General features: G+C 42.2%; 1 protein-coding gene and 1 long non-coding RNA gene across 2 annotated transcripts; one reads left to right on the forward strand and one right to left on the reverse strand.

Annotated features, from left to right (window-relative positions):
• Window positions 1–31: 31 nt before the first annotated feature.
• LOC119356382 lies at window positions 32–27,034 on the forward strand. Its single transcript, XR_005171914.1, has 5 exons — window positions 32–204; window positions 1,565–1,731; window positions 1,839–2,053; window positions 4,893–5,069; window positions 26,972–27,034. It is a non-coding gene; the product is annotated as an uncharacterized LOC119356382 (long non-coding RNA).
• Window positions 26,330–27,632, reverse strand: LOC119356381 (norbelladine synthase-like). Its single transcript, XM_037623331.1, has 2 exons — window positions 27,437–27,632; window positions 26,330–27,324 (listed from the first exon to the last, which is right to left on the reverse strand). The coding sequence occupies exons 1-2, from the start codon at window positions 27,624–27,626 to the stop codon at window positions 27,023–27,025; spliced, it is 492 nt and encodes a 163-aa protein (XP_037479228.1). The 5' UTR covers window positions 27,627–27,632; the 3' UTR covers window positions 26,330–27,022.
• Window positions 27,633–27,657: the final 25 nt, after the last annotated feature.

Raw genomic sequence — 27,657 nt, forward strand, 5'->3', positions numbered from 1 at the left:
GGTGGGGGCGTGACATGAATTCCCCGTCGTCGTGCTACCGAGGGCGTCTTTACCCAGATCTCCTCACGCCGGTGCGCATGGCGACTCCTGCCGCTGGTTCCGCCTGCCGGTCGCGACGACGTAAACGAACAGAGCATGTGCTTGCGGCGGAGGATGCTCTCTCGCTCCCGCGGAACGCTTGCCTCGCCCGCCGCCACGGACAAGGTAGACACCCTCCTACAGCCTTACGTTGTTGCTTCCCAGCTGTTTGCCGTGTGATGCTCCTGCTTCCCTTTGTTTGCCGCGTGATGCTCTGCTGCTGCCACTACTCTGCTACTGCTGCTAATTTGCCCCGCTGGAACTCACAAGGAAGATATAAATTTTGTGACTAAAGCATATTTGATCAGCTGTCCTGTTACAAAACATAGATTTTTTCTAGCATCAGGCAAAGAATCATAATGTGCACTCAGTTCACACAGCACACACTCTTTTTCTTTAGGGAAACATATACGGAAGTTGTGATTTGAAAGGACTATCAATCTACATAAATCATGGCAAAGTTTCCTACATTCTTCGGAGCGGGTTCATTGACGAGATTCAAGACACAACCTGCTACTGCTAATTTGCTGTAGTGCTATTTTAAAGATGATGATGACAGATTACCACCATCAAGCATTGCTAATGACGAGTTAGAATTTTTTTATAGTTGGTAGCCAATGGAAAAAGCAAATCAGCAAGAGTTCTACTTCTCATTAGATGAATGCCAGAAATGGATTGTTTCTTTAGATTATGAACTTAGCACGTTGAGAAATACAACAATGTGTAGAATGTGAAGTTCAAAGAATGGCTGAAGATCATTATGGACAGGCTCAGCTTGCACCATGTCACTTGATTCGTCTATTTAGGTGGTGATGTCAGAAGAAGGTAAATTGTTAGGTTTCAAGTAGATTCTCATACGGTGGCTATAGTTAGTGACATGTGTTATCAGTAGATTCTCATATGGTGGCCAACTATCTGTTCCTGAACGGTTTGTGGCAAGATAGTGGGAAAACACACCAGTTGTTCCAGCACTTATGATGAATGTTGCCCTCCTGAGAAGTTGATCAGCTCTTCTTGGTCTGACTAATCTTTGGAGGTTTCTTCTGTTATGCCATAGGTCCTCGACTTGATTGGAAAATGATAGTGTATTCTATCATGGAGAAAAAAACAAAAACACAGCTAGCTAATTAGTACCTAAAATACTGGCACTGAATAATCGGAATAGCTTGATTTATTAACTAGCTATCCACTCTTTTGTGATCTTGTCACTAATTGAATTTGGTGAATGTTATTTCTGTATGCAATTTGCATGTGCTAGTAGAATGTTACTCCCTCGGTTCACATATATAAGATGTTCTACCTTTTTTTCTGATTCAGATGTATATAGATACATTTTAGTGTGTTTGTTCATTCATTTCAGTCCGTATGTTGTCCATGTTGAAATATCCAAAACATCTTATATTTGTGAACAGAGGGAGTATTTCTTTATGTAATTGGCAAGCGCTGGTGGAAAGTGACAACAGAAGTTTTCTTGCTATTGCGGCAGGCAACAAAATGGAGCATATTCCAGAAGGATTTATTTTGCACATAAAAGTGATGGCTTGGGCCTTCGGCACCATGGCGGCATCAGTTTGCACGTTGTCGCTCCACTTGTATTGCTGGTTGCAAAGAAAGGTGCGAACAGTCCATTAGGAGGTGAAACTTAAGCACTATGTAAGCTCAGCAACTTGCTTCCAGTAAAAAACACAAATTTGGATGAGGTTTGTTCAGTGCAACCTGCTTCTAATTCCTTAGCATTAATGCTTCTATTGATATTGCAGATAGTGAAAATTTCCCTAGCATTGTGCAAGCTGCTGCTGTTGCATTTAAATCGGTTTGTCCAAATCGACAGTCCGAGGCTCCAATCGATGCAGTCGCGACCCCGCCTCTATCAGCTCACCACCCAACCAGTTACACTCAGTTATGTGACAGTTTTGATTCATTCTACAGAATTATTGGAACTCTGGAATGACCAAATCCCAATTCTGCTTCAAAGGTAATGATTCTGTTCTATCAACCACCCTAAATTTGTCCACAAGTGATGTTTACGACATGGTTATCTATTTCACACATTCTTATTCTATGTATATTGTGATTATATTTTCTTTTCCTTAGTTGTGTTGCTGTTCAGTTGGCTGTTAAGTTTACGGTTATTTCCCCCGCAAAAAAAGGGTTATGGTTATTTATTCCAAAAGAGAAAAGCATGTTTCTTTGTAGGAGACAATCTGCTATATAGACTTGAATATTTGTAATGTTTCTTTTACAAACATACGATGTTATAGAGTGTAGACACGGGCCTAGACATCTAGCCAAACCTACCTATAGCATTTCTAAAACGATATAATTATAATGGTTACATGTAAATTACGTGTGTAGATTTATCCCTTTTTTTCATATGCCTTACTTAGTAGATTATGAAAATATGGTGTGATGTATAAAAGTTTATGGTCAATGCTAGTTTAGTGTTTGGGTCAAATTATTATTTGAAAGTAGGGGTTAAAGTTTGCCAAGAAAAAAGCAGATTATTATTTGAGATTGATAGAGTATGATTATATCCCACTCGGTCTTGTTTCCATCAAAAGTGTGTCCCCACTTCGTTGAAGAATACAGCTACCACTCGGTCTTGAGATTGATAGAGTATGACTATATCCCACTCGGTCTTGTTTCCATCAAAAGTGTGTCCCCAATTCGTTGAAGAATACAGCTACCATTTTGGTAGTGGGCCTAACTCATCTCAGCGGTTTTGTTTGGGCCTCATTCCCCTAATACGCTAGTAATCGTTTTATTTCCCATATTTCCCTTAGTCTCGCTCCCAAGGAAGGGAATGCCAGCAGCCATGGCGGAAGTGTCCCCTTGGGCCATTCATGCCACTTGAGAGGATGAAGGCTTCGACGACGTCACGCGAGAGACATCGGCGCAAGCGAGGTTGCCACCATCCTTGTTGCAACGACAATGCCACAACGGAGGGTAGAACGGGATGGTGGGTGACGGCATTGCGGAAGGAGGTGCCGACCACTCATCTGACCCAGGGAAGCAACAATAATGTGCAATGTTTTAGTCCCGTATCTATCTATCTATCTATCTATCTATCTATCTATACCTATACTAATTACAGACTCCCAAAAAATTACCACGTTAATCAGTAATTAGGAGCCGTTAATCTGGTGGGACCGAGTTATTACGGTGTAGATCGATCGATATAATCCCCTGTGAATATTTTGCTTAATTGTGAAGAAAAAAACACTTTGAGGCCCACAATCGTTAGCGTTGGTTATAAAAATAGAATCACATGAGACGTGATTCCACTTCTCTTCCACGTATCTCTTGCTACTCTAATTCAAGCAAACTCTATCTCTTTCCTTTGGATTTTAAATCATTGATTCAGATTAAATAATAGACTGTGGTCAGAGTCCCACAGGTATACAATCTGCAGTCCAACATAGTTTCAATCCAATGCAAAAACATGGCTCCATCGATGGTTACAATCTCATCTGCTGTCATCTTCCCTGACGCAGGCCTTCTTCCTCTCCATAGATTGCTGAACCTTGCATATCTCATGGGTTCCCGCAGGCTCCACTACCGTCGCATGTTAGATCAGCCTCCTCTCTTCTCTTCCGCCCACTTGCCAGATTTCTTTCTCGACATTTTCTCCAACTCAAATCGCCGCTAAGCTAAGTATCTGAAAAGAAAATTAAGCAAGTATTCATGCTCTTCATTGCTTGCCAAAAAAGTTGCAGCTACGATGTCCTTCCCTAAACCAATGTATTACTCCTGCGCGGCTGCCATTTGTAAATCCCAATTTCACTGAAACCGCCATCTTTTCTGTTCTTCCTAAAACCGATGCCTGCTGCATCCGTCTCTCCTCATGTTCTTCTCCTAATTGAACTCGCCTTTGATGAGTCCTTTCCGCATAACATGGCATCATCAGCCACCAGTCGCCTCACATCAACCCGTTCCTGTCCATAGACAAAATCTGATTTGAATTGAATCACAAAGGAGGATGGCAGGAAGAGGAAGGTCGCTGTCTTGGAGATGTATCATACCGGTTGATCAATGCGTAGGACTGTGCTGCAAGGGGATACGCCAGCAGGGCCTGCAAGACCAAGATTGAAGGAAGCTTAACTATGATGTATTAATGCCAATGGAAGATATGTTGCATCATTCACCATGCATGTGCCGGCAACCTGACTTTTTTATCAACGACTTGATGAAGACCGAATAGACATACAGGTGCATTCGTTACACCATATAGCACAATAGAGTAACCATCTACCCAGTTCCAATCACCCCTCCTCCATCTTTTTTTTTGCGGGGGAATCATCCCTCCTCCATCTAACTGCTAGAACTTGGACCTGATTGCCATGTTTGAGATAATATTTTTAAGAATACCTATGCAATGGTTATTTCTTTTCATGATATCACTCTGGAGATTTATAGTTGAAAAAGGATCAATTTCTATATAGAAGTTAATAGTATATAATGGTTCGGAGCAACTCTAACAGTATTGAGTTTAGGATAGAGTACATGACGTGATATACACTCTCATTAATAGTAGCTATTGTTGTCCGTGCAGCTTTTTCCCCTTACAAGATGCTATAGCCTATATGCAAATTTTCATGGCTGCAAAATGAGTCTATATGATTATTCCATATTTATGAAGTAACAATAGCACTGTTGTGTGCAGTATTTTTCTAGAGGATCATTTATGCAGATCATTTTCTCTGCAAGTTTCTGTCGCACACATCAACTTCAAGCCAGCGCCCTAGGCCAATAAAATCACTTCCTCCTTTATTTATCCCTCCCTTTCTGACTTCCATCCTGCTTCCTTCCGGCAGGTGAGTACTGCACGAGCAAGTCAAATTTATTGGGACGTAGAAGAGGTAGCAAGCACATCTAGCAGCCGGAGACAAGCAACAGTTTGTTCCCCAACAGCAACAGCAATCCTGTTTTGTCTGGCGAATAGTGGCGATGGCATCATCCACGTCTGTCGAACTGGTGGACACTTACAGCAGGTATGCTAGCTCCTCAGATTAAATACATAATATTAAGTTTGTTACAGTTTATGGATGAAACTGGGAATCAGGTTCTACAAGCATGCCTCACAGTTATGTATAGTTTTTTTGTACATATGGTGTGCTGAACTCCTATTTAAAGACGTTATCATTATCCATCTGATCCTTCTGTTTGTTAGTTGGTTTCTTGAATAAATCAGTTCAGACGATTAATTGATTTGGAGTAGAACATGTCTTGCATTATAAGCTCCCAGCAGTTATATTTCAGATCAGTATTCGAGCTGAAAGGAGGCACTTAGGTTAGGAAACACCCAAGATTTGACTCGCAGTACTAACAAAAGGAAAGATACATTTATCACAATAGAAATACATTTATCATTTAAAAGCAAGGTATGTTACATATTTGTTTTCAGTGATTAAGGCATGGCTGGGGGAAACTCAATAAGTAAACTTACAAAGAAAGAGACCATTATCATTTTGGCGTGTAATATGTTTCCTTTCATTAATATGTGAGTACACCTGTATCAAGCCGTCCAAATAATAAAAGACAAAAAATTATTAGTGTGAGACAATTGGTAAACCTACATATATGTAAATTATCCGATTAGGAATCTATTGAAAATAGATCATTCATATCATAAATAACCAACATGCATTGGTTTTATGCATGTTATTAGTTGCGGTCGTTCATAATTGTATTATTATTAGTTCCGAATTCAAATTTCGAAAAAACATTGCATCCAAAAAAATGTTAGCAGGTGTTCATCCTATATACATCTACCTAAAATAGGCTAGCCCGTGCGAAGGCACGGGTTGACGACTAGTTGCTACTAAATAAGGATCTTGGCCGAGAGAATCTAGAGTATGGTGTATGGTCTAGAAAAGGAGCAAAGAGTGCATTCGAGCATGTTTAGGGGGAGGTATGTTCGGGGCGGAGGCCACAGGGGGGAGCTATGCCCAGCTGGATGACCATAAAGGGCGAGGGCGAATTCCTTCTTTTAAGTATAAACATATACTCCCTTTGTTCACTAATACGAAATGTTTTGGATATTTTAATATGAACTACATACAGGAATGAGTGAACAAAACACACTAAAACGTGTCTATATACACCTGATTCAGAAAAAGTTAGAACATCTTATAATAGTTAATGGAGGGAGTACTAGAGAATAAAATCCTTCCCTAGCTAATGGTGGATCAACAACACTGAGTTTGAAGAGATAGAGGAATTATTTGATCCTGCATATTGGAGCATACGAAGGAAGCATCGACACCAATATGCTTGGTGAGCTATGTTGCACGGAGTCATGCACAGTACTGATATCACATCTAAATAGACAAGACTCCCAACAAGATGATGATAGTGCGTCAGATCAAACAAAGGTGGATGTTGAGCTCCATGGGAGTTTCATGCCACTTGAGAGGATGAAGGCTCTAGCAGCATCGTGTGAGAGGCATCGGCGCTAGCGAGTTTGCCACCATCCTAGCCACGACGACAATGCCGCAGAGCATATAGTAGGAAAGTGGAGCGACAATGCCGCGGGAGGAGGTGCACTCGAACGGGGGGCACTGCACTACAGTCTGTTTCTTCTTTCGGGCAAGTGCCAGGCAGATAAACAAGGCTTGCAACAAAATGTCGATAAAGCGCCATATCAGACAGTAGGTCAACATCACTAGCAGGGAGGTGAACATTAAGCTCCATGGGAGTCTCAACATGCGCTCATTAGTAAGAGCAGCGCGAGTAAGAAGATCCTAAATTATTACTTTTGAGCAAGAAGGGACCTCAATCCCAAGAAAGTAGCAGAGAGGGCCAAGATAAGACATAAGAAAGTGGGAGCAAAAACGAAGTGACTTAGAATGAGAACGTGGTATGAAATGTCTAGACGAGTGACATCTAAATAGACAAGACTCCCAACAAGATGATGATAGCGCGTCAGATCAAACAAAGGTGGATGTTGAGCTCCATGGGAGTTTCATGCCACTTGAGAGGATGAAGGCTCTAGCAACATCGTGCGAGAGGCATCGGCGCTAGCGATTTTGCCACCATCCTAGCCATGACGACAATGCCGCGGAGCATATAGTAGGAAAGTGGAGCGATGATGCCGCGGGAGGAGGTGCACTCGAACGGGGGGCACTGCACTGTAGTCTGTTTCTTTCGGGCAAGTGCCAGGCAGATAAACAAGGCTTGCAACAAAATGTCGATGAAGCGCCAGATCAGACAGTAGGTCAACATCACTACCAGGGAGGTGAACATTGAGCTCCATGGGAGTCTCAACATGCGCTCATTAGTAAGAGCAGCGCGAGTCAGAAGATCCTAAATTATTACTTTTGAGCAGGAAGGGAACTCAATCCCAAGAAAGTAGCAGAGAGGGCCAAGATAAGACATAAGAAACTGCATACTAAGACATGCCTTAACAAAGGCAAATATACTCATGGTCTGCGTCAGTGATGATCATGTCATCAATATATAGAAGAAGAGTCCTACCAGGAGCAGAAAGGAGGACAAACAACGTTGGATCATGAGCACTCGATGAAAACCAACAACAACCACCATAGAGGCAAAACGCTCAAACCAGGTGTGAGGGGCTTGCTTAGAGCCATAGTGAGAGCGATGAAGACGACAAATCATGTCGTAAGGAGTAGAATACCCAGTGGTGGCTGTATGTAAACCTCCTCACGCAACTCACCATTAAGAAATGCATTCTTAACATCAAGCCTAGACACAGATCAGTGGCGAACAGAGGCCACAATAAGAAGTGTGCGAACAGTGGTCAAAGAAAGTCCCATCGTAATCAGGACCATGCTCCTGCTGAAAGCCATGACCCACAACACGAGCTTTGTAACGCCCAAGAGAACCATCAGAGTGAGTCCTAACCTTGTAGACCCACAAAGTGATGGGATGAACACGAGGAGGAACATAAACAATATCCCACGTGCCGATGTGCTCAAGAGCAGCAGTCTCCTCTGCCATCACAAGGTGCCATTTGGTATGAACAACATCACAGTAAGAAGTTGGCTCAAGAACAGCATCGCCAACGCTTGGAAGACATTGGCGGTCAACATGCCAAAGCGGACGAGGACGCAAGCCATAAGTAGGCTGAAATGGGGAAGATGGCACATCGGTAGACGCATCCACAACACGTAGATGTCCTATATAGAAGTTAGGAAAAGATGGAAGAATACGAGCTGGAATCATCGGGATAAACTTAGGTGATGGAGACAAGGAAGCCACCAATGATGAAGGTGTAGAATCATGTGATAAGTGAGGTGAGGAAATCATAGGAGATGATGGCGTTGGTTCTACAATAATCAGAGAAGAGTGTCGGGAAAACTGTGGAAAGAGATATACTCCACTTAAAAGGCCGAAGAAGATGGACTCAACAAAAGTCACATCCCAAGAAATAGGCATCCGATGACCAACATGATCCCAACAACAATATCCCTTATGCTCATCGTTGTATCCTAAGAAGACACTCAACGGACTGACAAGTTAGTTTGGGCGTTCACGAGGGGCAAGAAGGACATAGCAAACACAACCAAACAATTGAAGCGTTGAATAAACGATCAAATAGACGCTCGAAAGGAGCATCACCCTGCAGAGCAGTGGATTGCTAAAGGTTGATGAGATAGATGGAAGTGGAGACAAACTTGACCCAAAAGTGCGGCGGAAGAGAGGCGGTGACCATCAACGGACGAGTCGTCTCAAGAAGGTGACGATGCTTGCGCTCAGCCACGCCATTCTGAGCATGAGCACCAGGATAAGAGAACTGAAGTCTGCTCAGAAAGGATTCCACCAGAGCCATCATAGAACACATGAATAGGCGTAGAGAACTGAGTGCGAACCATGGCAGCAAAAAGCTTATAAGACCTCACTACAAGAAGAAATAAAGTATATCCAGGTGTGTCAAGAGAAGCTACTACGAAAGGCAAAGGCAGATGGACCCCTGAGATCATATTGAACAAGGCCGGAAGGACGCTAAGGCACTGTCTCGCTACGAGTATAAGGTAACTAGACCGTGGACTAGGGATATCATCGGAGACAGATCCAAGAAGACCACGTCGAACTAAGGATGAGAGATCACAAGTGACCCAAGGGGATGATGCCAATCCTGAAAATAACTGGTAGACAAGGCAACAAAGGCAAATACTGGTGGCGGTGGCAACAGAGGGACTTGATCCAGCATCCACGTGCCTGTGCACTCTTCGTACCCCATCGATCTGGCTTGGCGCTCTTTTCCTGTTTGCGGGTTGTGGGTCACGCACTTGATTAAGCACCCCAAGTTCTCCTACTGCGCCCTTGGCCTCGACTTTAGGTAGCGCCTGTCCTCGGCTTGTCTCGTGTATAATCCAAGTACGCGTCGACTGTCCGAGCTCCTGCTCACCATTGGTGGTGCTCGAGCGTGCGGTTATGGTGTCGCACACAAAGGTGGGCAGAAAGGTGGACGTTGACTCTGTAGGAGTGAGTCTCAACAGTGCGCTCATCAGTAAGAGCGACACGAGCAAGAAGATTCTGGATATACTTCTCTTAGGAAATAAGAGAACAATCTCAAGGAAGTAGCGAAGAGGACCAAGATTAAGCAATGACCTTATCACTAAGAGCAGCATGAGCAAGAAGATCCTGAATGTACTTCTCTTGGGAAATAAAGAAGCCATTAGAGGTAGAAGAAACCTCAGTTCCAAGTAGTGAAAGGGACCAAGATCAGACATTAAATCTATTCACTAAGACGAGCCTTCAAAAAGGCAATGCACTGAAAGTTGTTGGTAGTGATGATCATGTCATCGACATGTAGGAGCAAAGCTCGACCATGAGCTTAAAGATGGATATAAAGTGCAGGATCATGAGCGTTTGCAGAAACTAGTCGCAGTCATCGTTGAGACAAAAAACCTCAAACCGTGCATGAGGGCTAAAGGCATAGAGGGAGTGACAAATATGGCAGATCATGCCATCAGGGAAAAATATCTATGTGGTGGCTACATGTAGACCTTCTCATGCAACTCACCATTAAAAAAGACATTCTTGACATCAAGCTAAGAGACAGACCAGTGGCGAGCAAATATCACAACGAGAAGTGTGCGGGGAGTGGTCATGTGGGCCATATGAGAAAATGTCTTGTCGTAGTCATAGCCATGTTCCTATTGAAAGCCACAAGTCACAAGACGAGCTTTGTAAGGCAAGGGAACCATCAGAGTCTAAATCTTGTAGACTAATGTACAATATACAAGTGATGGGTTGAGCATGAGGAGGAAGGGAAATGAGATCCCACGTGTCAGTGCGTTCAAGAGCAGCAATCTCCTCTGCCATCGCATGTCGCCGTTTGGGTGAACATTGTGTCACAGTAAGTGGTATTGAGAAGAGCAGCGCTAGAACACCCATAGTGATCAATAGGTGGAAGCGGGCAAGCGTAGAAGCTAGGTTGAGCTTGAGGCAGTGCGTTTCCAATAGGATACATAGTAATGGGGGGGAGATTGCACATCGAAAGATGATGCATCAGAAGAATCCACAAGATGCGGACGACTAGTGTAGTAAAGAAGAGGATGCGGGGGAATCACCGGGGAAGTCTTAGGGGATGAATGAGGTGGGGAAGCCACAGGTGACGATGACGTGGGGTCTACAATAGTAGTACAGGGAGACACATTGGAATGGATCTAGGAGGGCAAAACATGAGTGATAGGTGTATCAGAAAGCATTACGAAAGAAATATCCTCAATGGGAGAGGCCGAAGGAGAGGATGTACGTGGATAGAAAGGACGAGACTCGTCAAAAGTCACACCCTGAGGAATGCGCATTCACCGATTGATAGGATCCCAACACTGATAGCCCTTGTGCTCATCAGCGTAACCTAAGAAGACACATTCCATAGACTAAGCAGTCAGTTTGGCGTGTTAGGGGGGGGAAGAACGTAGTAAACGCAACAAAACAAATGAAGCGCTTAGTAGCCATGAGAATGACAAACAGACACTCGATAGGAATGTCACCTTGCAAAGCAAGGAAGGCTGACTTTGACGGGGTAGGTGAAAGTAGAAACTACTTCAACCCAAAAGTGAGGTGAAAAAGAGGTGTTGATCTTCGATGCATAATCCGCCTCAAGAAGTTGATGATGCTTACACTCAGCAAACCATTCTGAGCATCAGGGCCACAACATGAGAACTGAGAAAGTGTGCCCTGCTCAGCAAGGAATCCGCACAACAAATGATAGATGAACTCACAAGCAAAATCTTCATGGAAGACACAATTGGGAGTGGAAAACCCGGTATGAAGCATGGGGGCGAACTTCTTACTGATAGATAAGACCTCACTACAATAAAATCATACAATATATCCATGTGTGTTGGTGATGGCCTCTTTTTGAGGCAAAGGGAGCTGGACACCAAACATCAAAATGAACAAGACAGAAAGGACGAGACACAATCTCGCTATGAAGATAAAGTAATTGAACCTGTTTGCCAAGCCGACAAACCTAATAGTCTAAAGACACTGCTAGAGATAGGTCCAAGAAGACCACTTTGAACAAAGGATGAGAAACAAGAACCACACAAGTGAAAAAGACGATGATGCCACAAAGAGACAGTAAACGAAGTAACCAAGGTGAAGAGACTGTCGATGGTGGCAGCAAAGCGACCAGTCAAGCTCCCAGAGGACGTGGGAGTTACAACGATGATGGCCAACACAAGTAAAGCATCCATCCGAGGATCCTAATCAGAACAAGAGTTAAACTAAAGAATGGTTGTACAACCAAAGTCGACAATCTGACCACCTAAAATGAGCTGCACGGGCCAAGGAATATGAGCAAAAGAATTAACATGAAAAGACCACTTCGAACTAAGGATGAGAAACAAGAACCACACAAGTGACACAGGCGATGATGCCACAAAGAGACAATAAACGAAGTAACCAAGGAGGAGAGACTGTTGACATTGGTAGCAAAGGGACCAGTCAAGCTCCCAAAGGACCTAGGAGTTACAACGATGATGGCCAACACCAAGTAAAGCATCCATCTGAGGTTACTAATCAGAACAAGAGTTAAACTAAAGAATGACTGTACAACCAATGTCGACAATCTGACCACCTAAAATGAGTTGCATGGGCCAAGGAACATGAGCAAAAGAATTAACATGAAAAGACGAAGTAGTAAGAGTGCCTCGACTGTCGACTTGGAGGGAAGTTCCATCAGTAATAAGAACATGAACATGAGAATCTGAAGGTCGAATAGCTGACAAACTCAAAGAATCATAAACTATTTGAAAATACGTCCAGTATCAAGGATTCATAGAGATGTACTTGATTGTGTAAAAGTGGTCACTTAGTACTAGAAAAATCAATGGCAAAACTTGTTGATGGAGAACCCAAAGAATCAGCTAGTAGACATGGAAGTCGCCTAATCTCCAGTGTAGTCACTGTCTCAACTGAAGAGGTTGCCGAAGAAGTATTATGCGATGAAACTAGAAGTAGCAAGTAGGTGTTATGTTAAAGATCAAACACCCAAAAGTATTTCTCTTTCTTCTTTGTTTAGTTTAATTTGGTTTTTGATTGTTTTCTTGTGTGTTCCTTTGTTTTTTTGCTCCCTATTTTTTCTGTTTGTTTGTTGTTTGCTTTTAAAAGAAACCCTCCTTTAGTTCTTTTGGTATTTTTAAGTTCTTTCAGAAAACAATAAAAATATTTCTTTGTTCTCTTTGCTTTTTCTTTGCAAGTTTATTTGATTGCCTCTTTGTTCAAACTTTGGAAATCTTCTATCTTTGCGTTCTTTTTTGCCTTTGATAAAAACCAAATATTCAAAATTATTTTTGTTGTGTTTCTCTGGGTTCTTTGCATTTTATGTTTCAGAAAATTCAAAAATATTTCTCTTTCGTCGTTCTTTTGTTTTCTATTGGTTGTTCTTTTTGACTTTTCTTTATTGTTTCTTTCATCTTTGTGTTTAAGTTGCAAAACCCAAAATTTCCAAAAAGATTTTTCGTTTGCATCTTATTGAGTCCCAAGTGTCTGTTGTGTTTTTTTTACCCCCTATTGTTTGTGTGTTGTTTGCTTTTGAAAGAAACCCAAAAAGATTTATTTTTTCCTTTCGTTCTTTTTGCTTTTCCTTTGGAAGTTTATTTGATTTTGTCTTTAAAACTTCGAAAATCTTCTTTTTGCTTTCTTGTTTGCCTTCTTTGAGAAAAGAAAAAAATCCAAAAATATTTTTGAAGTGTTTTTTGAGTTCTTTTTTGCCTTTTATGTTTTAGAAAATCCAAATATATTTCTTTTTCTTTGTTCTTCTGTTTTCCATTGTTTTCTTTTGGTTGTTCTTTTTGGATTTTCTCCGTTGTTTTCTTTTTGTCGTTTCTTTCGTCTTTGTGTTTAAGTTGCAAAACCAAACATTCCAAAAGATTTCTCGTTTGCGTCTTATTGAGTCCTAATTGTTTCCTTTGTTTTCTTTTGGTTATTCTTTTTCTCTTTTCTTTCTTTTTTTCTTTTTGTCGTTTCTTTCGTCTTTGTGTTTAAGTTGTAAAACCCAAACATTCCAGAAAGATTCTTGTTTGCGTCATATGGAGTCTTAATTGTTTGAAATGTTTTTTTGCTTCCTATTTTTTCTTTTGTTTCTTTGTTGTTTGCTATTAAAAGAAACCCAAAAAGATTTCTTTATCTTTTTATTCTTCTGATGTTATTTGAGAAAACCACAAAAATATTTCCTCGTTTTTTTCTTTGGATGTTTATTTGATTACCTCTTTGTTAAAACTTTGAAAATCTTTTATCTCTGCTTCTCTTTGCCTTCTTTGAGAAAAGCCAAAATTCCAAAATCATTTCTCTATGTTTCTCTTAGTTGTTCTTTCCCCTTTATTTGTCAGAAAATCCATAATTAAAATATTTTCTTTCGTTGATCTTTTGCTTTCTTTTGATTGTTCTTCTTGGCATATTTTTTGATGTTTTCTTTTTACTATTTCGTCTTTGTGTTAAAGTTACACACGTTCAGAAAAAAGTTGCAAAACCCAAAAATTCCACAAAGATTTCTCTTTTGAGTCTTAAGTGTCTGTAGTGTTTTTTTTGCTTCCTATTGCTTCTTTTGTTTTTTGTTCTTTGCTTTTAAAAGAAACCCAAAAAGATTTCTTTGTCTTTTTGTAGTTTTGTTCTTTTGAAGTTCTTTGAGAAAATAATAAAATATTTCTTGGTTCTTTTTGCTTTTCTTTTGGATGTTTATTTGATTTCCTCTTTGTTGAAACTTTGGAAATCTTTTATCTTTGTTTCTCTTTGCATTCTTGTTTGCCTTATTTGAGAAGAAACAAAAATTTCAAATTATTTTTGTTAGGTTTCTCTTTCGTTGTTCTTTTGTTTTCGTTTGTTTTTTTGGCTGTTGTTTTTGGCTTTTCTCTGTTGTTTTCTTTTTGTTGTTTGTTTCGTCTTTGTGTTTATTTATGTTGCAAAACTTACAAATTCCAAAAATATTTCTTGTTTGCGTCTTATTGAGTCTTAAGTATTGTGAACCAAAAATATTTCTGATTGGCTCTTATCTGCTTTATTGTTGAACTAATGAAAAGACCAAAAATATTTCCCTTGTCTTCTCTTTTGTACAAATTGTCCAGTAGTAAACCTGCAAAACCTATCGATAGAGAACCAAAAGAAGCAGCTAGCAGACACTGAAGTCGCGTAATCTCGAGTGTACTGAGGAGGTCAACTGAAGAGGTTGACGAAGAAGCACAAGGCTATGAGTAAAAACTAAAAGAAGTAGGTGTCGAAGTTGTGCAATCTCTGTTCCTCGTCGATCCGGTTTGGCGTCCTTCCCCTGGTTGCAGGTTCTGTGCCACAGACTTGAAGTTGCATCCCATGTTCCCTTTGGTGGCCCTTGGCCTCGATGACAGGTAGCGTCGTGCACACATCTTGCGGGGTAAGAATGTTGAGGAAATCGCTATCTGGTAACTGCTCACTCAACTTGGGAGTAGTGATTAGTCGTTGAATCGGCGTATTAACCGGATTAACCGGTCAACCACTAATTAGTGGATTTTTCAACTCAATAGAAGCAAATTTTGTATGGAGGGAAAATCTACATTGCAAATAGGAGGCAAATGGCACCATTTTCTTTTCTCAATAGACCACAAACATGTATACAACAACAATCATCCATGTGGGCATCAAAAGTCATCAACAAACATTTATACAACATTTTTTGCTAAATTCTGCCCGTGTCGCAACTCTAAGAGATGGTGGCCACACGATGACGACAGACAGAGGGAAGGTGACGGCCTTCGTGAAGGGCATCTGAACGGTTCGGTTGCAGTAGGTGTTATGTCACGAAGGAGGGGAAGTAGCGGTGCGTAGTGGGAGAAGAGGAAGTGGCGACACACATGGGAGGAGGGGAAGTGGCAGCACGCCGACGAGGACTTGGTCGGCCGCCATCTAGGTCGGGAGGGGATGAAAGGAGCAAGAGGGGTGATAGGAGGGCTAAACCCTAGCTATTTAGGAGCGGGAGGGTTTATGGGCCAAACAATTGGGCTTTGTTTGCCCACAAATTAACATGCCAACAATGATTAATCAGCCTGACAACAGATTAGTCGGTCTAACCGACCATTTAATCGGTCTGGCAAGTTAACGTGATGAATATACAAGTGATGGGATGAGCATAGGGAGGAAGGGAAATGAGACCCCACATGCCGGTGTGTTCAAGAGCAGCAATCTCCTCTGCCATCGCATGTCGCCGTTCGGGATGAACATGGCGAAGAGCAGCGCTAGAATACCCATAGCGATCAATATGCGGAAGCGGGCGAGCGCAGAAGCCATAAGTAGGTTGAGCTAGAGGTGGTGCATTGCTAACAAAAGAAGATATAATAGTCGAGGTAGATGGCTCATCGAAAGATGAGACATTAGAAGAATCCACAAGATGCGGATGACTAGTGCAGTAAAGAAGAGGATTGGGGGGGAATCACCGGGGAAGTCTTAGGGAATATGAACGAGGTGGGGAAGCCGCAGGTGACGATGATGTGGGGTCTACAACAGTAGTACAAGAAGACACATGGGAATGGAAGAGGGCAATACGTGAGTGATAGGACACATCAACACGATTATGGTTGGTGAGTTCATGCTTTTCAGGATAGCACGCAATATTGATAGCATTTGTACTATTTGACAAAGGAGGAGTAGGTCTAGTGACAAAAACATCAAAATCCTCAAGCAACCATCGTGACCAAGTCACCTCTGTTGTCAACAGAGGTATAGCTTGCAACTTAGCCTTTGCACTCAAAGGGAATAGCGCAGTCTGTTTCTTTGTCTTTCGGGCAATGAGAAAACCATCAAGAAAACACAGTAAGTACAACGGGACGAGCAAACTTGTGCATAGGAATAAGGAGACGGTGAGGTAGTTCCACAAAGATATTGTAGAACCGGGGGAGGGGGGTGACTCAAAGTGGATTAAAGTGGGAGCAGAGACAAGCTGATTTAGAATGAGAACGTGATATGAAATGTCTGGACGAGTGACATCTAAATACAAGACTCCCGACAAGAATGACGATAGCGTGTTGATCAAACAAAGGTGGACGTTGAGCTCCATGGCAGTGTCAATAGTGACTCTATCACTAAGCAGCATGAGCAAGAAGATACTGAATGTACTTCTCTTAGGAAATAAAGAAGCCATCAGAGGTAGAATAAACCTCAATTCCAAGGAAGTAACAAAGAGGACCAATATTAGACATAAAAACTATTCACTAAGACAAACCTTCAAAAAGGCAATGCACTCAGAGTTGTTGGCAGTGATGATCATGTCATAGACATATAGAAGCAAAGTTTGACCCTGAGTTGAAAGATGGTATAAAGTGCAGATCATAAGCATTTGGCAAAAACTGGTCGCAGTTATCGCTGAGACAAAACACTCAAACCAGACACGAGGGGCTAAAGTCATATAGAGAGCAACAAAGACGCCAAATCGTGCCATCAGGAAAAAAATCTAGGTGGTGGCTACATGTATACCTTCTCATGCAACTCACCATTAAGAAAGAACATAAGTAGGTTGAGCTGGAGGAGGTGCGTTGTCAATAGAAGGAGACATAGTAGTCGAGGGAGATAGCTCATTGAAAGATGACACATCAGAAGAATCCACAAGATGTGGACGACTAGTGTAGTAAAGAACAGGATGAGGACGAATCACCGGGGAAGGCTTAGGGGAGATAGCTCATTGAAAGATGACACATCAGAAGAATCCACAAGATGTGGACGACTAGTGTAGTAAAGAAGAGGATGAGGATGAATCACCGGGGAAGGCTTAGGGGATATAGCTCATTGAAAGATGACACATCAGAAGAATCCACAAGATGTGGACGACTAGTGTAGTAAAGAAGAGGATGAGGATGAATCACCGGGGAAGGCTTTAGGGGACGAACGAGGTGGGGAAGCTGCAGGTGACGATGATGTGGGGTCTACAATAGTCGTATAGGAAGACACATTGGAATGGATGGACAAGGGCAATATATGAGTGATAGGTGTATCGGCAAAAGCTAGGAAAGAAATATCCTCAATGAGAGAGGCTGAAGGAGAGAATCGACGTGGATAGGAAGGACGAGGCTCATCAAAAGTTGCACTCAGAGGAATGCTTATCCGCCGATCGATACGATCCCAACACTGATAGCCCTTGTGCTCATCAGTAACCTAAGAAGACACATTCAATATACTAAGCAGTCAATTTGAGGGGCAAGAAGAACGTATTAGACGCAACAAAACAAACGAAGCAACTGAGTAGCCACGTGAATGACCAAAAAGACACTCAAGAGGAATATCGCCCTGCAAAGCAAGGAAGGCTGACTGTTGATGAGGTAGGTGGATTGAGAAACAACCTCAACCCAAAAGTGAGGTGGAAGACATGCGTTGATCTTCAATGCACAAGCTGCCTCAAGAAGGTAACGATGCTTAGCAAATAATTCTAAGCATCAGGACCACGACAAGAGAACTAAGAAAGTGTGCCCTGCTCAACAAGGAATCCGCACAACAAATGATTGATAAACTCGCAAGCAAAATCTGCATGGAAGGCATAGATAGGAGTGGAAAATTGGGTATGAAGCATGGCGGCAAACCTCTTACTGATAGATAAGACCTCACTAGAAGAAAAGCATAAAATATATCCATGTGTGTCTAGAGGAATCATCTATAAAGATAATATAGTAGCGATGTCCTCCTTTTGAGGCAAAGGGATCTGGACCCCAAACATTGAAGTGAACAAGATCGAAAGGACGATGAGACACAATCTCGCTATGAGGATAATGTAACTTAACCTATTTGCTAAGCCGACAAACCGACAACCTAAAGACACACCGCTAGAGACAGATCCAAGAAGACCACGTCGAACTAAGGATGGGAGACTAGAGCCACACAAGTGACCAAGACGATGATGCCAAAAGAGTCGGTAAACAAAGTAACCAAGGCGGAGAGACTGGCGATGGTGGCAACAAAGGGAAGGTTAAGCCAGATAAGCTCCCAAAGGACCTGGGAATTACAAGGTTGAAGGCCAACACCAAGTAGAGCATTCGTGTGAGGATTCTAATCAAAACATGAACATGAGAATCTGGAGGTCGAATGGTTGACAAACTGGAAGAATCATAAGTTATATGAAAATACGTCCAGTACCAAGGATCCATGGAGATGTACCTGGTTCTGTAAAAAGTGGTCACTCGGTACAAGAAAAATTAGTAGCAAAACATGTTGACGTTGAACCAAAAGAAGCCACAAGTAGATACCGAAGTCGCCTAACCTCCGGTGTAGTTAGGGTCTCAACTGAAGAAGTTGACAAAGACGTACCGGGCAATGAAACTAGAAGTAGGAAGTAGGCGTTCTGTTAAAGATCGGAAACCCAAGAGTATTTCTCGTTCTTCTTGTTTGGTTTCATTTGGTTTTTGATCTCTTTCTTTTGTGTTCTTTATGGTTTTTTTTCCTTCTTATTGTTTCTTTTATTTATTTGTTTGCTTTTACAAGAAACCACAAAACATTTCTTTCTCCTTTTTTTCTTTTGAAGTTCTTTGAGAAAACAAGAAAAATATTTCTTCGTTCTTTTTGCTTTTTCTTTGGAAGTTTATCTGATTGCCTCTTTGTTGAAACTTTGGAAATCTTTTATCTTTGCTTGTCTTCGTTTTATTGTTTGCCTTCTTTGAGAAAACAAAAAATTTCATTTTTTTGTGTAGTTCTTTACCTTTTATATTTAAAGAAATCCAAAAATATTTCTCTTCCATTTTTCTTTTGTTTTCCTTCGTTTTCTTTTGATTGTTCTTTTTGGCTTTTCGTCCTGTTTCTTTTTGTTCTTTCTTTTGTCTTTGTGTTTGAGTTCCAAAACCCAAAAATTGCAAAAAGATTTCTTGTTTGCGTCTTATTGAGTCTTGAGTGTTTAAAGTGTTCTTTTTGTTCCTTTTTCTTCCTATTTCTTCTTTTGTATGTTTGTTTGTTGTTTTCAAGAAACCCCAAAATATTTCTTTGTGCTTTTGTTCTTTTGATGTTGAGAAAACAACAAAAATATTTCCTCGTTCGTTTTGCTTTTTCTCTGGAAGTGTATTTGATTGCCACTTTGTTGAAACTTTGAATATGTTTTACCTTTGCTTGTCTTTACGTTCTTGTTTGCCTTCTTTAAGAAAAAACAAAAGTTCCAAAAATATTTTTGTTGTGTTTCTTTAAGTTCTTTGCCTTTTATGTTTCCAGAATCCAAAAACATTTCTTTTTCGTTGTTCGTTTGTTTTTCTTGTTTTCTTTTGGTCATTCTTTTTGGCTTTTCTTTGTTGTTTTCTTTTCATCGTTTCTTTTGTCTTTGTTTTTAAGTTGCAAAACCCAAAAAATCCAAAAGATTTCTCATTTGCTCTTATTGAGTGTCAACTGTTTGAGGTGTTCTTTTTGTTTTTCTCTTCCTATTTTTTCGTTTGGATGTTTGTTTGTTGTTTGCTTTTAAAAGTAACCCCAAAAGATTTCTTTGTCCTTTTGTTCTTTCGAAGTTCTTTGAGAAAACAAAAAGAATATATTTCCTTGTTCGTTTTGCTTTTTGTTTGAAAGTTTATTTGCTTGCCTCTTTGTTGAAACTTTGAAAATCTTTTATCTTTGCTTCTTTGTACACTCTTGTTTGTCTTATTTGAGAAAAAACAAAAATTCCAAAAATATTTCTGTTATGTTTCTTTAAGTTCTTTTTTGCCTTTTATGTTTCCAAAAATCCAAAAAATATTTAGGTTCTGCTGTTCTTTTGGTTGTTCTTCTTGGCTTTTCTTTGCTCTTTTCTTTTTCTCGTTTCTTTCGTCTATGTGTTTAAGTTGCAAAACCCAAAAATTCCAAAAGATTTCTCGTTTGCGTCTTATTGAGTCTCAAGTGTTTGAAGTGTTCTTTTTGATTTTTTTTATTCCTATTTTTTCTTTTGTTTGTTTGTTGTTTGCTTTTAAAATAAACCCCCAAATATTTCTTTGTCCTTCTGTTCTTTTCAAGTTCTTCGAGAAAACAACAAAAATATTTCCTCATTCATTTTGCTTTTTCTTTGGAAGTTTATTTGATTGCCTCTTTGTTGAAACTTTGAAAATATTTTATCTTCGCTTCTCTTTAAGTTCGTTTGCCTTCTTTGAGGAAAAACCAAAATTCCAAAAAATATTTCTACTGTGTTTCTTTCAAGTTTTCTTTGCTTTTTATGTTTCCAAAAATCCGAAAATATTTCTCTTCCGTTGTTCTTTTGTTTTCTTTTGGTTCCTTTTGGCTTTTCTTTGTTTTCTTTTTGTCGTTTTTTTGGTCTTTGTGTTTAACGTGCAAAACCCAAATATTCCAAAAAGATTTCTCGTTTGTTTCTTATTGAGCGTTAAGTGTTTGAAGTGTTCTTTTTGATTATTTTTCTTTCCTATTTTTTTGTTTGCTTTTAAAGGAAACCCCAAAGATTTCTTTGTCCTTATGTTCTTTTGAAGTTCTTTGAGAAAATAAAACAAAATTCTTGCTCCTTTTCTTTGAAAAGTTTATTTGATTGCCTCTTTGTTGAAACTTTGAATATCTTTTATATTTGCTTCTCTCTGCGTTCTTGTTTGCCTTCTTTGAGAAAAAAAACGAAAGTTACGAAATATTTCTGTTGTGTTTCTTTGAGTTCATCTTTGCCTATTATGTTTTCGAAAATCCAAAAGTATTTCTCTTTCGTTGTTCTTTTGTTTTCTTTTGGTTGTTCTTTTTTCTTTTCTTTGTTGTTTTCTTTTTATCGTTTCTTTCGTCTTTGTGTTTATGTTGCAAAACACAAAATTTGCAAAAAGATTTCTTGTTTGCGTCTTATTTAGATGAACTGTTTGGATGTTAATCCCCTCTTGAATACTTCTTCGTTTTTTATCAAATTTTAGTCCTTGATGATTCTCACTTGGATTATTTGAGGTTCTCTAGAAACTAGGATTATCACATATGTTTAAGCATTAGCAACTTATCTGTTTATCAATCTTCATTTATATGATCTCTCCTTCTATTTAATTTCTTCTTCATCTACGTTTTCAACAATTTTGGTTTGCATTTGTGTCCTTTTGCCTAGAAATTTGGATTATACATCTTAACGGGAGCATCTTCATGATGAGTTAGGATTATAGTTATCCTATTTCATTTCTTTGTCTTCAGGGTTTAACTTTGTCATGAATTCTGATTTGGATTTGTTGGTGTTCTTTGAAAATTGGAATTATAAGGGTTATGTTTTCTTTGGATGCCACATAAACGGAGGGTAGTAGTCACGTAGAGATGAATCAATGGTTGGAGAGGTTTTGTTTTTGTTAATGGCTAGTTTGACTTTGATGATCTCATTTTGGTATGTATGTCATCTTTGGATGCCACAGAAACTGAGGGTAGTAGTTCCGTAGAGATGAATCAATGGCTGGAGTGGTTTTATTTTTGTTAATGGCTAATTTGATTTGTTATGGTTCAACAGTTTTTTTATTTGGTCAGATCTTCTTGGATGATGTTTTGGTGTTGAACTGGAGTTTAATTATTTGGATAATAATCCCTTTTGATTACTTCTTGTTTGCATAGTATAATTTAGTCCCTTATGATTCTTACTTGGATTATTGGTGGTCCTAAATACGGTTTGGCGGGAGCAACTTATTTGTTAATCTATTTTGGATGAACTAATCTTTATTTAATTTGTTCTCAGCTTTCACCTTGTATGTATCCCTTGCATATGTAGGGTTGGGTACTCTCCGATATGCATAGAGATCAGGTTCTTCAAGGGCATCATCATATTCTTCACCTTCTAAAAATTCATCGTCCTCTTGTTGCCGCCATCGTCATTTTCCTCCTCTTCAGGCGGTGTGGCGGTCTTCCCCTTGGTAGGAGCGCGGCGAGCCGCAATCACCTTCACTGGCTCCAGCTCAAGTAGTGCTACCATCGCTGGGCTCAGAGCTTTCCCAAGCAGCAAAGGTATGGATAGGAAGGCAGCAAAAGCCGCAAACTACTGCAAACATCAACAAGTCAAGGAAGGATGAAGAAGAGAAGAAAAGCCACTATGAATCTTAAGGCCACACGGCCCCGGGCTCGAGAACACTTGCGTCACTTGAGGGTTGGCAGCGCTAAAAGGCTCCATTGCGACAGTGAGCGGAATTTTGTTTGACCCTAGATCTTTTAGGGTGACGATGCGGGCTTGCAGCTTGTCGTTGCTGAGCTCTCGTGCCGTTGCCTGAGTCGGATATGAAGGCCCCATGTAAAGATACATGGGGTGAGCCCGAGTGGCTGGACTCGCCGCTCGAGATACATCTCCAAGACTTGCTCCCCGGTCAGCCCGTGGTCGATCAGGCTCTCCACCGCCTTGATCAGCCCCTGAGCATTGCTAGATGTCTTCTTCATCGGCTTCCAAGATCTCTCAGATGCTTGGGTGGCTCACTGATGAAAGGCGGCAGATCTCCCGCGAGCCCCGAAGCATAGAACCCTTATGCCAGTTGCAGACTGACTTCGCTAAAGCAATCTTGAAGTAGTTCGATTCAAGCTGGAGCTGGAGGTTTGGCGCCTTCAAGGTCGCGGATATCATCGCCATTCTTCTAGACCTTCACTAGGAAGTAGTATCAAAATAACTCGAAGTTTGGGTTTGTCCCGAGGAAGCATTCGCAAAGGGTGATGAAGTTGGCGATTGGAGAATGGCGTTGGGTGTCAAATGATGCAACTGACACCCGTAGGAGAACAGAAGCCCGCACACAAAGCTGTGCAGAGGGAAAGCCAAACCTCGACAAAAGAACTGCTAGTGCAACACTTGCTTGTGCCGACCGACGCCAGGATGGCCTCGGTCCCCGCCGTCATCCATTGAAGTACCTCCCAAGGCAGCAGAAAGTCGTCTTCAACCAGCGCAGTGGAGAAGAACCACTTGTCCGTGGTCTCGCCCGCCTTCTCGTTGGCGGAAGCGTTGTCCTTCCACTTGTCAGTGGTGGTGGCCTTGGGAACGCTCCGGCCACGACCTTGACCGCGGTCTCCCTCGACTCACACCATCAGCGGCTCGCTTGGGTGGAGAAGGAAAGAAAGGGAGGGCTTGAGGAGCAAGAGCTTGCGACGATGGCGGTTCCGACGGGGAGGGAGAAGCAGTAGCGGAATCTACGAGAGGAAAAGAGGAAGTGGGGAAATGCCTCTCTCTCCCCTCTTTATATCCCATCGGGAAACCCAAGCAACGGCTTTGGCAGGTCGACAACTGCCCCATTTCCTTTGCGGTTTCCCACTACGCAGGATGTGGGTGCGGAGATCCAGGCATTATCATCATGATGCAGCGGTCAAAGCGGAACCGACTGGCTATCTCCCTATCTTTACGACAGTGATGACGGGATGTGACAAAGCGAGCGGCAACAACGCCTAGGTTCCTATGGCTAGCAATTGATTTGAAGAAGACTTGACACTGGAGGCCGCACAGCCATGAAGCTGTGAAGACGCGACGCCGAAGGCCGTGTAGCCGTGAAGCCGCAACATTGCAAAGACGCATACCGTGAAGCCATGAAGGTGAAAGATGCAAAACCGCTAGATCGCGGCACCACAAAATCAGGAGCTACGAAGCCATAGAGATGCGTCGCTGGAGGCCGCGTGATACGTAGATTTTGAGGTCGGGCTACCGGGAGCTAGACTGTCTCCATCACTAAGAAAGAGCCTGCCTGGATTTCGTTCTCAAGGCAGCAAGACTCCACAACTCCAGACAAGCTCGGGCGCTACCGACGATACAATATACCGAGGGTGGCCCGTCTGCCGGGAAGCTCGAGACTTGGCTGGCTTCAGGGCCGAAGAGGCCTAGCGGCAGCCTTACCCAGCGATCGGTCCAAGGGTCCAGGCTTGGAGATAAAATTTATCTTTGGCGTGCAAGCCAAGAAGCTCTCACAATGAGGTCGGTTAGGATCCCTATCAACCCTAGCTCTCATCCCCTTTATAAGGCGAGGCTAGGGGTAGTCCGAGGCATCTGTTCCATTGCCCAGACCTCGGTAGAATTCATTATCCTCCACTTGTAACCCCCTCGCACGAGGTGCTGCCACATCAATCCAAAACAAAGAAGGAGTAGGGTATTACCTCGATCATGAGGTCTATGTTTTTAAGGCGTCGCCTAGTCGTCGCCTAAGCGTCAAGGCGCCCCAGGATGTCAAGGCATCTACCCCGCCTTAGACAGACATGAAGTGTACGGCTGTGGCTGCCCTAGTTCTGGCTGCTCCAAGGGCTTGGAGATGACGGCCCCGCTGTCTCCCGGCACCATGAAGAGGAGGGAGGACTGAGGGCTCCTGGGGCTTGCTGCTGTGAGGGAGAAGGGTGGGGCCATGAAGAGGAGAGGGGACTGGAGGAGGGAGGGAGGACCAGAAGGGTGTGGCTTCGTGGCGGCTATGGTGGGAAAGAAGGGAAGGAGATAGTGGAATTAGGTCACGGGGGTGTATATGGCCACTAAATGGGCTTTTGGGCCACTGGGAGGTGCATAAGTAGTGGCCCATCTCTTAGCCATTGCTCTTTTTCTAGTATTAATATGTGCAGACCTATTAATAACTCTATTCCTGCAATGTTTAAGGCGTCGCCTTGCCTCGCCTTACCGCCTCGCCTTGGCGCTTAGGCGTCAGAGCGGCCCTCCTCCGCCTTATGACGCTTTACCGCCTTAAAAACATAGCATGAGGTCTCAAACCTGGGTAAAACCCCCGTGTGACCTCCCTTTACTTCCGACTACTGCCTCCACCCTAACGGGGGCACTGACGGTTTTCTGCACCATCATTGGTACTCTGGTAGTGAGTTGGAATCTGTTTAAATCGTTTGGTTTGCGATCTATCTCTCAAGGTTTGGTCCATTATATGTACCCTTGATCCCCATGTTGGTCTTCTGCGCTTGTCGGTTGCACGATATATTTAGGAAGTTAGAGTTGTGGATACAAACCTTGGAATGCTTAGTAGAACTAAAACCGAGTACATAATGTGCGGTTTCAGTACTACTAGGTGTGAGGAGGTGGAGGTTAGCCTTGATGGGCAGGTGGTGCCTCAAAAAATACCTTTCGATATTTGGGGTCAATGCTGCAGGAGGATGGGGGTATTGATGAAGATGTGAACCATCGAATCAAAGCCGGATGGATGAGGTGGCGCCAAGCTTCTGGCATTCTCTGTGACAAGAGAGTGCCACAAAAGTTAAAAGGCAAGTTCTACAGGACGGCGGTTCGACCCGCAATGTTGTATGGCGTTGAGTGTTGGCCGACTAAAAGGCGACATGTTCGACAGTTAGGTGTGGCGGAGATGCGTATGTTGAGATGGATGTGTGGCCACATGAGGAAGGATCGAGTCCGGAATGATGATATACGAGATACAGTTGGGGTAGCACCTATTGAAGAGAAGCTTGTCCAACATCGTCTGAGATGGTTTGGCCGTATTCAGCGCAGGCCTCTAGAAGCTCCAGTGCATAGCGGTCGGTTAAAGCATGCGGAGAATGTCAAGAGAGGTCGGGGTAGACCGAATTTGACATGGGATGAGTCCGTTAAGAGAGACCTGAAGAATTGGAGTATGACCAAAGAACTAGCTATGGACAGGGGTGCGTGGAAGTTTGCTATCTATGTGCCAGAGCCATGAGTTGGTTGCGAGATCTTGTGGGTTTCACCTCTAGCCTACACCAACTTGTTTGGGACTAAAGGCTTTGTTGTTGTTGGTCTCGTGGGCAAACCTTTGCTCTGTAACTGAGTCAGGTCAGTGCCTTTTCGGTGGTTTGTTCGATTCATTTGTGTTGGCCTCCATGCGTTGGTTGCAGGACTGAATCTGGTATGTGGAGATCATGTCGATGGGGGTTTGAGGAAGGTCTGATTTGAAGGGCCATCTCCCTGTGGTCTTCTGTTCATGAGTTCCATCATTCATCATTTAATAGGAGGTGGATTCAGTGTCCTGATTTATTCTTATTGTAGCAGTTGATCTTGCTTTTGGTATGTGTGTATGTTCTCCTTTACTTGCAGCAGAAGCAGGAGGGTAGTAGTTCTGCAGAGATGAATCAAAGGCTGGCGAGGTTTGGTTTCTGTTCATGGCTGATTTGATTCGTTACAGTCAACTGTTATTTTCATTTGGTCAGATCTTCTCGAATGTGGTGTTGAACTACTCATCAACCTAGAACTTCGTGATTGTTTGGATGATATAATCCCCTCTCGATTCAGCTTCTTCATTTGCACAATACAATTTAGTCCATCTTGCCATCAATCTGAGTCATATATATCTTGTGTTTATTCGGCTTAACTGGTCATAACTGCAAAATGCATATGCGTGAGAATATTTTCCAAAATTCCAAGTATGTGATGATACATAATGAAATCCGTGGTACTTTTTTAATCAAACCTAAATTAACCAAAACAAGTTAAGGTACATTTCTTCGAGAAAAGGAGCATCAAGGCTCCCAACTTCATTTTCATGAAACTAATAAAGTTAAGGTACATGGACCGCGAAATATCTATATATCAACTATGTGATATTCATATGATCAAACATACTATCCTAATATGTTTGATCATTGGTCATTTATTTTTCAGGGAAAACACACAACAGCATTGGTACACTTTTGCTCTGAGCTGTTGCAAGAATTAACTGCTCTGAGGGATCTTCTGCTCCTTGAGGTACCCTGCAAATTTCTCAGCAGTTGCAGCCAGAGGTGCGGTGCTGATCATAGCTTCAAGCCCGGGGTGAGTTTCCTCATTTATCTCATACACAATGGTCGATCTTATCACTGAAGAACTGGGTCCTTTGGCGATGATCTCGAACCTGACCATGTAATAGAGGAACCCGAGCTTCAGGATGTCTCCGTCGATCGTCTGCGCCTCCTTGATGTAGTTCTCATTGTCAACCTTGATGAATTTCTCCCTGTATGTCTCCAAGCCAGGGATCCCTAGCAAAAGCAGCAAACCGTTACTCGGTCAGTATGCACATGGACGACTTGAGGATTTTTTTTTTGAAAGCATACGAGTTGAGGATTGAAGGGTGGTTTCTGGATATCTGACCTGGAGCAAATGTGAGCTCCAAGATGGTGCCGACGTCGCCGTCGCCGCTCACGAGCTGTATCTTGGTGAGCACCTGCGGGAGAAGCTCTGGCAGCAGCTCGGCCGCACGGAGCGTGCCGTAGAGCCCCCATAGCTCGGCGGCGGGCACATCGGCCTCGAACTCGTGAACCTTGTTCCTCCTCATCGCCATGGACTTGATGGACTGTAATGCTTGGCGCCGA

This window comes from Triticum dicoccoides, chromosome 2A (assembly GCF_002162155.2).
Source record: "Triticum dicoccoides isolate Atlit2015 ecotype Zavitan chromosome 2A, WEW_v2.0, whole genome shotgun sequence".
Lineage (NCBI taxonomy): Eukaryota > Viridiplantae > Streptophyta > Magnoliopsida > Poales > Poaceae > Triticum > Triticum dicoccoides.